This window comes from Chamaea fasciata, unplaced genomic scaffold, assembly GCF_029207755.1.
Source record: "Chamaea fasciata isolate MVZ Bird 193981 ecotype frontalis unplaced genomic scaffold, bChaFas1.0.hap1 SCAF_2, whole genome shotgun sequence".
NCBI classification, from domain to species: Eukaryota; Metazoa; Chordata; class Aves; order Passeriformes; family Sylviidae; genus Chamaea; species Chamaea fasciata.
In genome coordinates, this window is record NW_027094087.1 from 30536122 (window position 1) to 30550763 (window position 14642).

The 14642-nt window shown below is 53.5% G+C and overlaps 2 protein-coding genes across 3 annotated transcripts; both read right to left on the minus strand.

Moving 5' to 3' along the window:
- Positions 1-3089: 3089 nt before the first annotated feature.
- On the minus strand, positions 3090-4619 carry LOC136285879 (mid1-interacting protein 1A-like). The gene is made up of 2 exons (XM_066177388.1): positions 4138-4619; positions 3090-3401 (listed from the first exon to the last, which is right to left on the minus strand). Exon 1 carries the CDS (start codon positions 4547-4549, stop codon positions 4160-4162), a length of 390 nt encoding a protein of 129 aa, XP_066033485.1. The 5' UTR covers positions 4550-4619; the 3' UTR covers positions 3090-3401; positions 4138-4159.
- Positions 4620-9566: 4947 nt separating this feature from the next.
- LOC136285880 (mid1-interacting protein 1-B-like) lies at positions 9567-10729 on the minus strand. Of its 2 annotated transcripts, none has more exons than XM_066177390.1 (2): positions 10235-10729; positions 9567-9948 (listed from the first exon to the last, which is right to left on the minus strand). In XM_066177390.1, exon 1 carries the CDS (start codon positions 10664-10666, stop codon positions 10253-10255), a length of 414 nt encoding a protein of 137 aa, XP_066033487.1. In that variant the 5' UTR covers positions 10667-10729; the 3' UTR covers positions 9567-9948; positions 10235-10252. The 2 variants fall into 2 exon arrangements, with proteins under 2 accessions (XP_066033487.1, XP_066033486.1); XM_066177389.1 differs by having other exon boundaries at positions 9567-9953.
- Between the last annotated feature and the right edge of the window lie 3913 nt (positions 10730-14642).

Consider the following 14642-nt stretch of genomic DNA (forward strand, 5'->3'; position numbering starts at 1 on the left):
TTCCAGTTTCTGTTGGTCTAATAGAAGGTGTTATCCCCTCTACCAACCTTACCTCATTCTCTTTTGTTTCAAGCTCCTTCCCCGTACCAGCAACCAAAGGAAAAATCTCAGACAAATACAGCACTTCCTAAAAATCTTTCTGGAGGAGATATTAATAATGAAAATTGACAGCACGGTATATAAGGAAATAATTTGCACAAAATCTGCCTTCTGCTCATGGACACCAGCTTTGTTGCTTTTGAATACTCCAGGGATTTTGCTGGATCTGTATCCTCTCAGAAGACAGCACTGATCTGAGCAGGAGCTTGAGGCACAGAAGGAAAAACAGTTGGAATTTAGACTGATTCACTTCCCTTGAAGGCTGTCCTCATGAAAGGCTCCATCAAAGCTGGACCCAGACTCTTGTGAATGCTTTGTGCATTTGGGTAAACCTGTCCTTGAACCCATCTTACATTTTGCTTTTGGTTCTCTGAAGCATCCTCAGGGATCCTCAATGATAACCTCTGTCTGAGTTATCTCTGCTGCTTTGAATAGAAATGCTTAAATTTTCTCTTTGCCAGACCAGCAGAATTGGTAGTGCTGGATGCACCAGTGAGGTCTCTTTGGGACCCCAGGTTTTGTGACTTAAATAAATTTTGAAAGAATAATGCTTACTGGAAAACAGGGAGACCTGGAAGATCTGCATGTTCCAGACTTCTAAGTGCTGCAATCCCATTCTTTGGGCTGGCTTATGTAGGTGTTTCAGATAATATCCTGGATATAGCTGACAGAGTTCACATCACCATGTCTTCAATGCTGTTGGTGGTAACCTTTCCTTCTGCAGCTGCAGAATTGGAAAGATGGGTGGACCATCACCTCTCTGCTCACACAAGCTTTACACTAGGACAGGATGAAGGGCAGTAGATGAGTTTACCTTGCTCATCTGGGAGATTTCCCCAAATCAGAATCAAGGGTGCCTAATGGCGTTTGAGGCCAAACCCTCAATGCAACAACAGAAATCCTTACCACTTTAGCAAAAGGAAGAGTTGCCAGCTCATGTCCACAACTCTCTTCTACTGCTACATCAACTACTGCTGCTCCTTCAGTGTGATTAACATACTGGTCTGGTTCCTCTGCCCACAGTTTTTTATTTGATGTAAAAGGGATATTTCCAAGCCTGTAAGCTCTTTCAGGCAGGGACCACCCCTTTCCTTGCTTTTTTCATAAAAGAATTAGCCTATGCCTGGACCTTGGATGAGCAACCACAATGTGAATCATAGGAATAATCACATTAGTGCATAGAATTTTGGGTTTACTAAAGAAGAATAACTTGACAGTGACTTTGTGGGGAATAAATATGTGTTTTTAAAAAAATTTTAAAATATGTATATAACAGTGAGCTGGAACATCTCTGTGCTGAACACTCAGATTTACTCAGAGAGTGATGAGACACGGGCACAGGTTGCTCAGCGAAGTTGTGGCTGCCCCACCCCAGGAAGTGTTCAAGGTTAGGTTGGATGGGGCCCTGATGAAACTGATCCAGTAGATGGCATCCCTGCGCAGAGTAGGGGGATTTGGAACTTTGAGATCTTTAAAGTCCCTTCCAACCTAAACCACTCCATGATTCTGACTGCGTATCAGTTTGGAAAATAGTACTAACCACAGATGTATTTATACAGATGTGTTTTCTTATATACTGAATTGGCAGCCTCTGTTTAAGAGACCCAGTAATTCAATAACCACTCCTAAATCAAACACCATGTGCTGTGCAAACACTGTCAGCATTCCTAACCGCTGCCTTCCAGCCATTTATCAGCTCCACCCACCTTCTCAGGATGCACGGCTGAAGGCTTCTATCTGAGATCCGAGCTGCCACAGCACATTCCACTGCTTAACAGCACAACATTTTTTTTTCTCTTTTACTTTCTGTGCAATTAGAGTTTCACTAAAATAAAAGCGAGGAACAAGAGTTCCTGCTCTTGTTGTCCTTTTACAGTGCTGTGGATCTTCAATTGCTGCTGAGCAATCAGGACCCGACTAAAGGGGTCAACATGAATACCTGAGCAAGGCATGGAGCTGCCTGGAGGTGAATGGAGGAAACAGGGATACCATCTGCAGAACATCTGTTCATTTTAGACAGAGGCTTTTGGAGCTGATGAGTCTCTGATTTCGGTCTGAAGGATGTTATTCCACTTTTGTGATACGGCAGATTCAGAGAGCACCTGTAGCAACATGAACAACACTACCAGAGCCTGCAGCACAGGGCATAGTGACAATCCTCCTCTCGCCACAGATGCTCAGAGATCTCCAGTTTTGTAATCAAAAGTGGAAAGTTGATGGAGAACCAGTGTTTGTTCAGCCAAAGGAGCATCATTTCAACGGCTGAGGTTGTTTTAAAATGTCCTGAACAGGCAAGGGGACACCCCTATCTAGTGCCCAGCTCAGTAGGACTTCCCAAGGGTGGTGTGTCTGGGAGGGAATGAGTCTCCTTGAGGTGAGACCCAACCTGTCCTGAAGGCTCCAACCTGCCTGTGAAGAGCTTGCAGCTCCTGCCCAACCCCCAGTAAGGGCTTTGCCCCTGGTCTCCCCACAGCTCACAGGGATCAGAGGTGAGCAAGGTCCTGCCTTCCTACCCCAGCTGAGCTTCCCCACCTCCTCCTCTGTTCCCAGCCCTGGAGTGTGTCATGGCCAAGCAGGGAGGAGCAGAACTGCCCCCCCGTTTTGCTGGGGCTTATGAGGATTCCAAGAGGCTGTTCACAGGAGAGGACACAGTGCTGGGTATGAAGGGCTGGGTGAGTGTAGGACAAGGGATGGGATGTGCAGGTCTTGATGGGGTTGGGGCACTGTGAAGCTGCAAATCCAGGAGAGAAGGGGATGTTGTGGGAGTGAAGAAAGGATGCTGGGGAACAGGTTGAGATCCAGCACCAAGCACGGAATAGTGGTAGGATTACCCCAAGGTTCTGCAAGCTGGGAGAGACAGAGAGCTGGGGGATGAGCAGCTCATCTCCCTGCACTGAAGCCTGGCCTTGGTGGCCAAGGTCCTTCACCCTCATGTGCTGGGGACAGTAGTTCTACAGAAGTGACAGCAGGTAGGAAACAGAGGACACATCTGCACAAGGCTTTGTATTTAATTTACATTACCAAAGAGAACGGTTTGGAGGTGTTTAGGCACACACAGAAAAAAAGGATCACTTCAAAGTTACAGGCGCTTTCTACAAAGCAACTACACAAACTCATTTCTGCCCCACAGAAATCCCCCTAGGACAGGAGTGAAACAAAGCAGGAAGCTTTCCAGCAGGATTGTCTGTGGGATGAGTCAGATGGTACAGGCATAAAGCCAAGCTCTGCGCTGCTCATGATGGATGCTCCTCGGTGGGACTTGGCGCAGGAGAACTGGTGCCACTGGGCTTGGACAACAGATCCTGTGGGGATAACACACATGGTCAGGGTGTTCTCATTCCTGTCTGGGTGTCTTCCTAAATAAGGGGAAAGTCCAGTTAATGCCCTCTGTTGTTGCTATCATTTTTCTACGCTCTCCATTTCACTACAAGTACTATGAGCCCCATCGCTGATGGATCATGGGGATGTCTCCCCAAGGAGCCTCAGGGATGAAAGTCTCACCAGCATGGAGAATGGGTTTGCTTTTCAGGCTAGGGGAAGGTTCAAGTATCTGAGCTGTTTGCAGGTGGTGTGCCAAATTTTGACATTTGGAAACCTGAAAGTGCCAAACTCCTCTCTAAAAATGACTGTTGCATTTTCTGTCAGAGAAAAAAGAGAAATAACTGGAGCACCAGTGTCTGGCAGCTCCTGGAGTCCAATCATGGTATTTCAACCACCCATCCCTTTTTTCCCTGGGATCTTTTGTGTCTGGCCAGCAGCAGAAAGACATTGCCTATGCTGCAAACTGGGGAGTCTTGGGGACAGCGTGGAGCTCACAGAGCTGCCTTTGTTCACTAACACAGCTTGCATCAGTGGCACTTGAGAAAGACAAATCCAGGAGAATATTTCTGTTGAGAAATGAAGTGCAGACTCAGAACTCCTGGGATTTGGGGGTGTGATGCAAACATTATAACACCACACAGCTGATGGGGCATGAGGACAAAGTATGTTAACCCTCAGCCAGCTCTTCCTTGGCACTGTGTGTCCCCAAGCTCTTACCTCAGAGATGGGAAGGGCAGGCTCAAGAGCTCAACTGATCTTCACTAAGGTTGATCTCCTCCAGGATCTGGCTGTACCTCCGGGTCAGGGCTTTGGTGTTTTTGGTGAGGTCTGTCAGAACTTGCTGCAAGCCATTGACATGATGGGAGAGGCGCTCTTCCAGATTGCTGTCTGCACCCTCATCTAAGGCTGTGTTGGTGTCAGCATCGCTCGGGCTCTGGTCACCCACAGAGGCCAGGCCTTTCTCCACCATGGGCTTGATGGCCTTGAGCAGCTGGTAGCGCTCGTAGAGGTCCGTGCGGCTCTCGGCGGCCGGGGCCGCCCCCTCCTGCTGCGGGAACACCCCTCGGAGCAGGCTGGGGAACATCACCTCCTGCTCCATCTTCTGCGTGGCCGAGAAGTACTGCTCCATGGCCCTTCTCCTACGGCTCTGGCACTGCTGCTCTGCGATCTCCTGACGGTGTCGCCTGCTCCCCTGTCCCTGCTGGGGCTTTTTATGCAGTGCTGGGGCACGTCCCCCCTCTGCTGTCCCCTGCTGTCCTCCGCCGGCAGCCCGGGTTGGGCTGGATGGCCTTGGGGGCAGGCTTGGCTCCAGCCCAGCTGGGCCAGGGCCATGCTGTGTCCCTGGCTCTGTGCAATCTCTCCTGAGCCTCCCCGTGGCCTTCACCCAAGCTGCCCAGAGGTCCCACTGCATCTACGTGCTCTGACTTGTGGTGGTGAGGAGGTGCCTGATGTCTGTCAGGTTCTTTGCCATCCTGCCCTGTCACCACCGTCCTTACCACTGCTGGAGTCCCAGGATGGTGAGTCCAGCCCCTTCCCCCAGGGCAGACAGGTTGCAGGCAGCACCATGGGAAAGCTGCTTTGATCTGGGCAGTTTTGAGGAGTGGAGAAGGAGAACAAGTGATGGATTTATCCAGACAGAGTGATTTTCCCATGTGCTCTGCCTGAAAACTCACCTTCTTCTGTGCTGGTGTGGGGGTCTCACCCAGCCCGACTATGGCAGCTGGCCTAGAGAGCAACCCTTGCTAAAAGAAGGTGATAATGAATAGGGGATAATTGGCTGAAGGGTGCTTGCCCCGAATTGCTTATTAAAGGTCATATTAAACCCAATATGGCCAGCAGCAGGGTTTAAAAGTGACTAGGGAGTTAGAAAAGGTACTTCTAAAATCCAGAAGTTGTCAGCCTGAGGAGAAACATGAAAGTTCCAAGTCTGAAGGAGGGTCCCTGGAGGGGCAATGACAGGAGTCAGAGATTGTGGGACTGTCCTGGGTTGTGGTATAGGATGTGCGCAAAGTATTCTCTCACCATCTTCATGAACTGTTGAATCCAGGTGGGGCAGTGTTTTCCCAGACCCCCTCCCTCTGGCCCTTTATCTTCTGTTAATGGCCCATCAGATGCCTTGCCCATGACTCATAGATAACTCCCTCCGGAAGCTGTCTCTGTTTAATGGGCCATCAAGGATTCCCTGCATGACCCATCATCCCATTGTGAGATGCTCCGCCCAGGGGGAGGAACCAAGCATTCTTACCTGGATATAATCTGGGGTTTGGGACAGTACAGGGGGCCCTTATCTACTGGGTTCCCAGAGGACCAGAGCTACCAGACCTTTCTACAGGATCACTGCTTCAGGAAGACCACCTCATCTGGACTGCTTCCATCACCCTGCTCAGGTTGCATTTTGACTCTGTCAGTGGTCTTTTGTATTATTGCATCTATTTTATTTTACTTTATTTCCTTTCTTCCTATTAAATTATATCTCTGACTTGGGACCTCTCATTTGTTTTGCTTTCAAACCACTACAGGGACCCAGCCCAAACCAGCCATGCCAGCATGCCAACCTCCACTCTGGCCTGGCAGAGCATCTTCCTGGTCAGGTGCTGTGAGCAGCCTGCAGCCAGCTCCCGGGCTGACAACACAGGGGGCACGAGGCAGGGACAGAGACAGAGTCAGTGCTGGAGAGGCTAAAAGGCACCTCTGGAGACAATCTGCTTCAACAACTGCTCAAGCAAGGCCTACAATGGGACCATGGATACTGGATATCTTTGAGGATGGAGATTCCACCCCCTTTCTGGATATCCTGTGACAGTGTTCGAGCACCTTCAGTTTTTGGAAAAAAAAAAATTCTCATGTTTAGATAGGATTTTTTTTGTGTTTCAGTTTGTGTCTGTCACTCTTTTCCTGTCCTGTCACTGAACACCAGTGGGTGAGTCACCTCTTGACCTGCATCAGGTCTTTACAAACACTGATCAGATCTTTCTCCACCTTCTCTTTCCAAGTCTGGACACAACCAGCTCTCTCAGCCTTTCTTCATATGGAAGATACTCTTGCTCTTCTATCACTTTCATGGCCCTTTACTGGACTTTCTCCAGTCTGTCCATGTCTCTCTTGTACCAGAAAGACCAGAACTGGACACAGCACTCCAGGTGAGGCCTCATCAGGGCTGAGCAGAAGGGAAGGATCCCCTCCCTCCACTGCCTTTGCCCTGACCACACCTTGCTGGCTCACAGCCAAATTCCCAGACAACAAAGCCAGACCAGGGGTGAGCAGATGTCAATCTGTGGGATGCTTTCCCCCAGCATCTGCCCAGGAAGGTGGTAGGAAGCAGCAGGGGGTTGAGATAAAGCCAGAGCACCCCAAAAATGGAAAGGCAGGGGTGTACAGACAGGGAACCTGCCCTGTGGGAAGGGAGGGAAAGTGGCAGCCCCCCGTTGTTGGAGGTGAGGTGATTGTGTGATTAGGATGTCTGGAACTGGTTAGAGAAGAGAATCTGGGGTTTCTTACTCATTCAATATTCTGGATCAAAACTGTGCTTTATCTCTTGTCTTCCTGACACTGAGCCCTGTGCCAGGTCACTGCTCTCTGATGGATATGATGTCCCTAAACAGATTTATAACAAATCCTGCCACCCTGATTTGCTTCAACAATGTGTAAGGAGAAGATCTTTCCCCATGGTGGCTGGCAACAGTGTGAGTGCCCTGGGAGCCTGTCCAAGGCAGTCGAGAGACAGCAACCCCTGACACGCCACAGAAGCCTGATCTGTCCTGTCTACCAGCATCCCACTGGGACCAGTGCTGGTTTATCCCAGGACAAAGACCTTGTCTGTGATTATCTAACATCTCTTATCAGCAGTGGCCAGCAGCAGGGCACTGTCAGGGCTTGACGCATCCCTGGGGCAGCGTGATGCAATGCCCTGCAATTGCAGCAGGCAGAAAGTTCCTGTGACACACCAGGCTCGGAGCCAGCTGGAGGGACAGCGGCTCTCAGAGAGACACCCACGGGGCCTGGGGGGATGCAAGTGGCCCACAAGACGTCAGCAAGCCCTTCCAGCTGTCCCAGGTCACAGGCCTCTGGGGACATCCTGCGTCTCCCTTTGGTCATGTTCAACAGCCGTGGTCAGTGTCTTGCTGTGACAGCAGCAGTGTCCTGCTGCTTCCCCCTGTGTCCCGCTGTGACACTTGCCTGGGGCACCATAAGCCTCTCCAGCTGCTGAGCACTGCCCAAGCCCAAAGCCATAGCTGCAGGTGACTGCAGGTGTCCCTTGCTGTTGTGACACCAGTGGGGTTTGACCCCAGCCAGCCACCAAGGCCCACACAGCCACTCACTCACTGCCCCACCAGTGGGATCAGAGAGAGAATCAAGGGCAAGAAGAATTAGAACAGACGTGGGCTGAAATAAAACCAATTTAAGAGGGAAAGCAAAAGCCGTGCATGCAAACAGAGCAAAACGGAATTCATTCACCACTTCCCACAGGCAGGTGGGTGTTCAGCAATCCCCAGGACTGCAGGGCTCCATTGCAGGTAATGGTGACCTGGGAAGACAAAGTCCATCACTCCAAGTGTGGCTCACTTCTTCCTTCTTCCCCCCGCTTTCTATACTGATGTCATATGATCTGGAATATTGCTTGAGTCAGTTGGAATCAGTTATCCCACCAGTATCTCCTCCCAAGTGTCCATGTGCTGCAGCCCCCTCGTCAGTGTGGCAGTACCGAAAAATAAAAGAAAATCATCACTACCCCAGCATAAACCAGCACAGCCAGCTGCAGTTCTCCTGGAGACACAGATCCCACCCTTGAGCTCCAGCCAAGGAAACCACCAGAGGGATCCCCTCTGTAGTCCTCTCCTCACTGGGAGCAACTCTCTATCCCTTCCTTATGGTTCAACACCTGTCTCTGCAATCAGTGTGGAGGTAGAAGAGCTCCAAAGGCAGAGTTCCATCATGCCCCAGCCAGAGGTGCCACTACAATGGGAATGGCCCAGGTCTCTCCCAATGTGCCCCTCATGCTCCATTTCCTCCGGGTAAGACCAGGCTGCAACTTTGCTCAGGCTGAGGAGGGACACAGAGAGCACATCAGCTCTGAAAATCTCCCTCTGGCAGGAGGGAATTGTGTTTGCCCTCATTCCGGGAACTTGCTGATTGGCAGCTGCTTTCCTAGAAAAGCAGATCTTCTGGGTGCTGGTGCAATGAGCTCCTTGGGTCTCTGTGGCCACAGGGCTGGAGTTTGGGACACCTGCCCCACAGCTCACCATCCTCCTGGGGAGCCCATCCCAAGCCATGGCTCGGGACGGGGAAAATGTCACCTCATCGGTCTCCAAATGACCCCATGACTTCCCCAGTACCCCCTGCTGTCACATCTCCCACAGCTCTGATTGTCGCAAAGCCCTCAGACCTGTCCTTGTCGTCCCTTGAACCTGACCAGGACCCATTCAGAAGTGGGGCACCTCTGGGTCTGGCCTCAGATGCCCCCTCCAGAGCCCCCAGTCCCCTCAGCTGCTCACTCAGCCACAGCTGGCTGGACACCCTGTCCCTGCTGCCCACGCTTGGGCAGAACAAGCCAAAGCCAGAGTGGTCTCAGCAGCTGAGAGAAATGGCCTGATCAGGAGAGAAGAGATAGGAATCTCCAGTGTATCCCAAAGCTGGGATGTCTGGACATGGGGCTGGGCTCTTGAGGGGAGGCTACTGTCCAAAGATGCTGAGACCTGCAGCTCTACCCCCCCTCACTATTGCATGACTGGGCTGAGCGTTGGGGCAGATTCACACCTTTGCATACACAGAAATCAGGTATCAGCTTTTGTGGTGTTGCTGTCAAAGTAAGCAAGAAACATTTCAGCCTGAGGCTGGCGACACAAAGGAACAGGCTGCCCAGTGAGTTTGACAGGCCCTGTGGTTAGACACAGCTCTGAGCTACCTGGTCTAGTGCATGATGTCCCAGCACAGAGCAGGGCACTGCACTAGAATGAGGTCTCTGAAGATGCTGAGGGATCTTCAGGTCTCTGAATGTCGCTTCCAACACAAACCACCCCATGACTTTGGGATTCTTTGTCCCTTTCAAATTCCCCAGCACAGTCCTGGAAAGTTCCCTCCCTGTGGAGCCAGTGTGCCCCTGCCTCATTGGGGCGCTCCAGGAGTGAAAGCACCACACTGACAATGGCTTCAAAGGGATTCTTTTATTAGCAAAAACAGGGGGAAATGCCCTTGGAGTCCAGGTACCAGCTGGAAAAGGGCTTGGCAGCCTCAAGGGACTGTTGGAGGTCGGGGCCACCTCACAACGCTCCCAGCTTCGTGCCGCTCTTTGAAAATAAAGAGGAGGGCGCGAGCCTGCAGCTCTTCCAATGGACTTCCAGGCACAGCCAGATGCTTCTTCCTATGAGGATAAGGCACCATCTGGTTCTCCAGTGGTCACAACCATCTCCGGTGTCAGTGCCAGTGCCAGGAGATCAGGTGAGCTGCCACGGCGTGGGGAACGCGAGCGTGACTGGGAAGAGCCTGCGATGGTCAGCGACGGGGACGTCTTGTGCTTCCCGACACCAGCACCTGTCCTGCAACACCAGCATTCCTTAACTCCAAGGATCATCCCAGGGGGACACACGGTCCCTCACCCCCGAGCCCACGGACTCTGAAGCCCTGCAGTCTCTGCACAGAGCAATGGGATGGGTTCCCGCCTCCAGCATGGAGAGGGATATCCAGCCCCAGCTGAGGGGGCAGCCCCCATTTCAAGGCCCTTCCCAGCAGGTCCCCACCCCTGCCCTGTTGGGCACCTCTCCGGGGAGCCCACCCACTGTCTTGCTGCCCCTGGACTCTGCATCCCCGCAGCTCTTACCTGGGGGCCAGGACAGGGTCACCAGCTGGGCTGCCCCTCGCTGAGGTTGATCTGCTCCAGGATCTGGCTGTACCTCCGGGTCAGGGCGTTGGTGTCCCTGGTGAGGTGGGTGAGGACCTCCTGCAGGCCAGTCAGGTGGTGGGACAGGCGCCTCTCCAGCTGGGCATCCCCGGCCTCGTTGCTGTCCGAGGACGTGTCCACGTCGGTGTCGGTGTCGGCGTCGGCATCGCTCGGGCTCTGGTCACCCACAGAGGCCAGGCCTTTCTCCACCATGGGCTTGATGGCCTTGAGCAGCTGGTAGCGCTCGTAGAGGTCCGTGCGGCTCTCGGCGGCCGGGGCCGCCCCCTCCTGCTGCGGGAACACCCCTCGGAGCAGGCTGGGGAACATCACCTCCTGCTCCATCTTCTGCGTGGCCGAGAAGTACTGCTCCATGGCCCTTCTCCTACGGCTCTGGCACTGCTGCTCTGCGATCTCCTGACGGTGTCGCCTGCTCCCCTGTCCCTGCTGGGGCTTTTTATGCAGTGCTGGGGCACGTCCCCCCTCTGCTGTCCCCTGCTGTCCTCCGCCGGCAGCCCGGGTTGGGCTGGATGGCCTTGGGGGCAGGCTTGGCTCCAGCCCAGCTGGGCCAGGGCCATGCTGTGTCCCTGGCTCTGTGCAATCCCTCCTGGCCCGGCCTCGCCGGGGCCTTCGCCCGAGCTGGCCGGGGGTCCCGCTGCCCCCCCATGCCAGGAACTACGGGGGGGTAGCGAGGAGGAGAGGTGCCCAGGGTGTCTCCCATCGTGTCCCTTATCATCTCAATCCCCAAAAACCTAAAGTTCTGGGGCCCTGTGGGTGTGGGTCCAGCTCCCGCCCCCCAGTTTGGCCAGGCTGCAGGGGACTGTCACCTCCCCTCGTTCTTGCTGCCATGCACTCAGGACGTGAACACTCCAGGGACATTGAGCAACCCCTTTTGCGCACCGATGGAATTCTCTGTGGAAACACCCTGGAATATGCCTGTTTGGGGACAATGGAGCCTGCTGGTATCCAGAGACTGGGGTCCCCACAAACATCCTCTTCCCCCAGCCTCTCCCTGAGTTCAGCGGGGATGTGGACAGGGACAGGGACCTGACTCCACGATGTAACTCCTGTGGCAGCAGCACAGAGCATTGCAGCCCCCAGGGAAGCCTGCCATGCTCCCAACTCTGGGAGGGCAAAAGCCACAGCCGCGGCACCAGCCAAACTTGCACGTCCTTGTGACATGTGGCAATCAGGGGAAATGGTTCTATTTGGGGCAAGGCTGTGGGGTACCTCATTCCTTTTGAGACCTCTGATGCAGGCAGCTGTCCCTCTGTCCCCAAGTGTTCCAGCCTGGTGTCTGCACTGCCACACACCCTATTCCCACCGGACCTGTCCTTGCCACCCCTCTTGTCCCTTTCCTTGTGTTCTGACATCTCTTGGTGTCCTGCCATGGGGCCCAATGCTGCACCAAGGTGTGTGGGTGCTGCTGGGGCCGTGCAGGTGCCAGACAGAGGCTTGGCCACATCAGGTCACCTGGGCCACTGCAGAGCTTCCTGGAGGTACAGGAGCATCACAGAGCTCTGGGGACAGAGGGACACACGGATGCTTCGCCCTCCTGCTCCCCCCACGGCTTCCGAAGCTGCTCACGGTGAGCATGGCAGCACGTTAGGGGCTGACATGGGCTCAGCAGGATCCATTTGCTCCCCAGCTCCCCATCCTTGGGACATGAATAATTGCCAAATCTTCTCTGTGCTTCTGGGGACCCCATTAGCCAGGAATGTGCCCCCACACCCCCCACATCCTGCTGGGAGAGACCGGGGAGATCTGGGGAGCTGCCAGTGTCAGCAGGGATGGCAGGAGCAGGAGGACAAGGACTGCTGCAGGAGCACGGCGCAGCCACCACAGGGGTGCAGCATGGCTGGCTTTGGGCTGAGCTGAACTGGAGTGCCCAGCCCCGGTTTGGGGCCCCGGGGAGGCTGCTCAGGGTCACCAGGGCCCCGGGAGCTGCACTGAGATCCTCAGGTCTCTGCTGACACAGACCCCCGAGTTTGGGCAAGCTTAGTCCTGACCTGTTACCCTCCTGGAGAGCCCAGCCCCAGCCTCAGCTCAGAGTGCAGATGCTGCCACCACATGTGTCCCCAAGGATCCCTGTATCATCCCTGGCACATCCTCCTGTCTTATCCCTCTGCGGCACCAGGGGACAGGCGTGTGGCACTGTGCTCAGCAGATGGAGCCAGGGGAAGAACGAAGAGGGGTGTTACTGGTAAGGACACAAAAGAACCACACTCACTCAGGTTCAGAGGTGAGGAGAGGAAGAGAGAAAGTTTATTGTCATTTGGGATTTATATAGGATGTGGAGTTAGATCAAAGATTGGTAGATGAGAGGAACATTTTTCTGACCATAGTGGTCAGTTCACCAGTCCATTACAGCCTGGAATTAAAACAATCAACTTGTTTATGTTACATTTGTGAACGACTCCACTATAAATATGTAAACAGTCATCAGAAGGCTAAAGAATCAGGGCGACAGAGGGGCACACTCCGAGTGATCGCATTTGTCTTGCCAGGTTACCGTGACATGCAGTGTAGCCCTGCTCTCCTGCAGGTGGCTGAACACCTGAGTGCCTGTGGGAAGGGGTGAAAGAATTCCTTCTATTGCTTTGCTTACTCGTGTAGCATTTGCTCATCCTATGAAGCTGTCTTCATTTCTACCCACACAAGGTTTCTCACTTTTACCCTCCCAATTCTCTCCCCCATCCCACCTGGGGGCAGTGCCAGAGCAGCTGAGTGGGGCTGAGTTGCCAGCAGGGCTCAAACCATGACATCCACAGTGAAGCTCCAGCCCCAGGGGAGATGTGTCCCACCCCCAGGCCACCCTGGGGGACACTATGATGCCCCTGGAGCTCCAGGAAACTCCATGGTGGCCCAAAACTCCTTAGAGCACAGGGCTGGCAGTGTGTGCACACCTCAGTGCAGCACTGGGCACCCGGGGTGGCCAGGAGCACCGAGAAGGGGAGAAGAGGAGCAGTGGGTTCAGGTCTGAGGGGGAGAGGCCGGGTGCCACAATGGACACCTGGCTGGGCTGTGAGGGGACAGCGGGAGAGCTGCCAACACTGAGGGTTGCAAAATGGATGAAGGAACCCACGGCCTTTCCCAAAATAGAACCGTTTCCTCCCATTGCCACACACTGCAAGATAACCTGGGGCAAGAGTTCTGGCCATTGACTCGCCATGGCCTCTGCTCCAGGATGGGGTTAGGTGGGGTGATGCAGGGGGACACCCAAGCCAGGCCAGGCAAAGGACAAGAGAGGCTTGGCCAGGAGCCAGGGGTGGCCATGAGGAGCGGTGCCTGGGCTCTCTCCTTTCCATTCCTATACCATCTCCACCTCCAAACATGTTCAGTTTTGGGGTCCTGTGGGAGTGGGTCCACCTCCTGCTCCCTGGTGTGGCCAGGCTGCCGACAGCAGTGCTACTGGGGACCGTCACCTCCCCCACTCCTTGCTGCCACATGCTCAGGATGTGAACATTCCAGGGACACGGAGCAGTCTCTGTCCATGACTGCCAGCCTGAACATGGCAGCCGACACCGGTGTGGAACATCTCACTGGAGTGCTCTGCTGCATGGAATCCCACGTGGGTCATGGGGATGTGCAGTGGGGACAGAGATGGGACCAAATGCCACAAGAACTGCATCCGTGAGATGGAGCTGTCATTGCCTACAGTGGAGCACAGATGGTGCCACCTTGACCCCCTCTACTCCCATCCTGGAGTAGAGGCCAGGCTGGTCAATGGCCAGAACTCTTGCTCCCACTTATCTTGCAGTGTGGGTTATACACACACTCTGAGGGCTAGCCTGCCAGAAATGTGGCTGTAATAATGAGCGAGAGGCTGATTGTTGGCGTCTTGAAAAATCAAAAGGGTTTTAATAAAGATGGAATAAACACAAAATAACAGAGCCGAGCACAGCACAGCACTCCTTGCTGCTACAGCACCCCTAATTGCAAGAGGTGACAAGTGAAAAGCGTGGAGTTCCTTTCTTCTCTCTCTTTTGTACCTAATAGCTTAAGTGGGCTTTTTGGCCCTTGGCCCAATGACTGTACCAAGAATCTTTGAGTAACATTTTGAAGGTCCAATCTACACTTCTGAGCTGGCTCCAAGCCAATTGCAAAGAGAAATCCACACAACGTTCCAGCTATCTTCTTAGCATGTCAAAAGGTAAAACAAAGCTCTTTCCTTTTTTGGAAACACCTGATAAAGTGTAAAGATTGCATTACTACACGGCAGTATGTTGCAACGGGAAGAAATGCTTCTATTCTGGGAAAGGCTGTGGGGTCCTTCATCCCTTTTGCAACCCTCAGTGTTGGCAGCTCTCCCGCTGTCCCCTCACAGCCCAGCCAGGTGTCCATTGTGGCA

Excerpts from the sequence above, each read along its gene's own strand:
- LOC136285879 (XM_066177388.1), bottom strand. The coding sequence starts at position 4,549 with ATGGAGCAGTACTTCTCGGCCACGCAGAAGATGGAGCAGGAGGTGATG.
- LOC136285880 (XM_066177390.1), bottom strand. The coding sequence starts at position 10,666 with ATGGAGCAGTACTTCTCGGCCACGCAGAAGATGGAGCAGGAGGTGATG.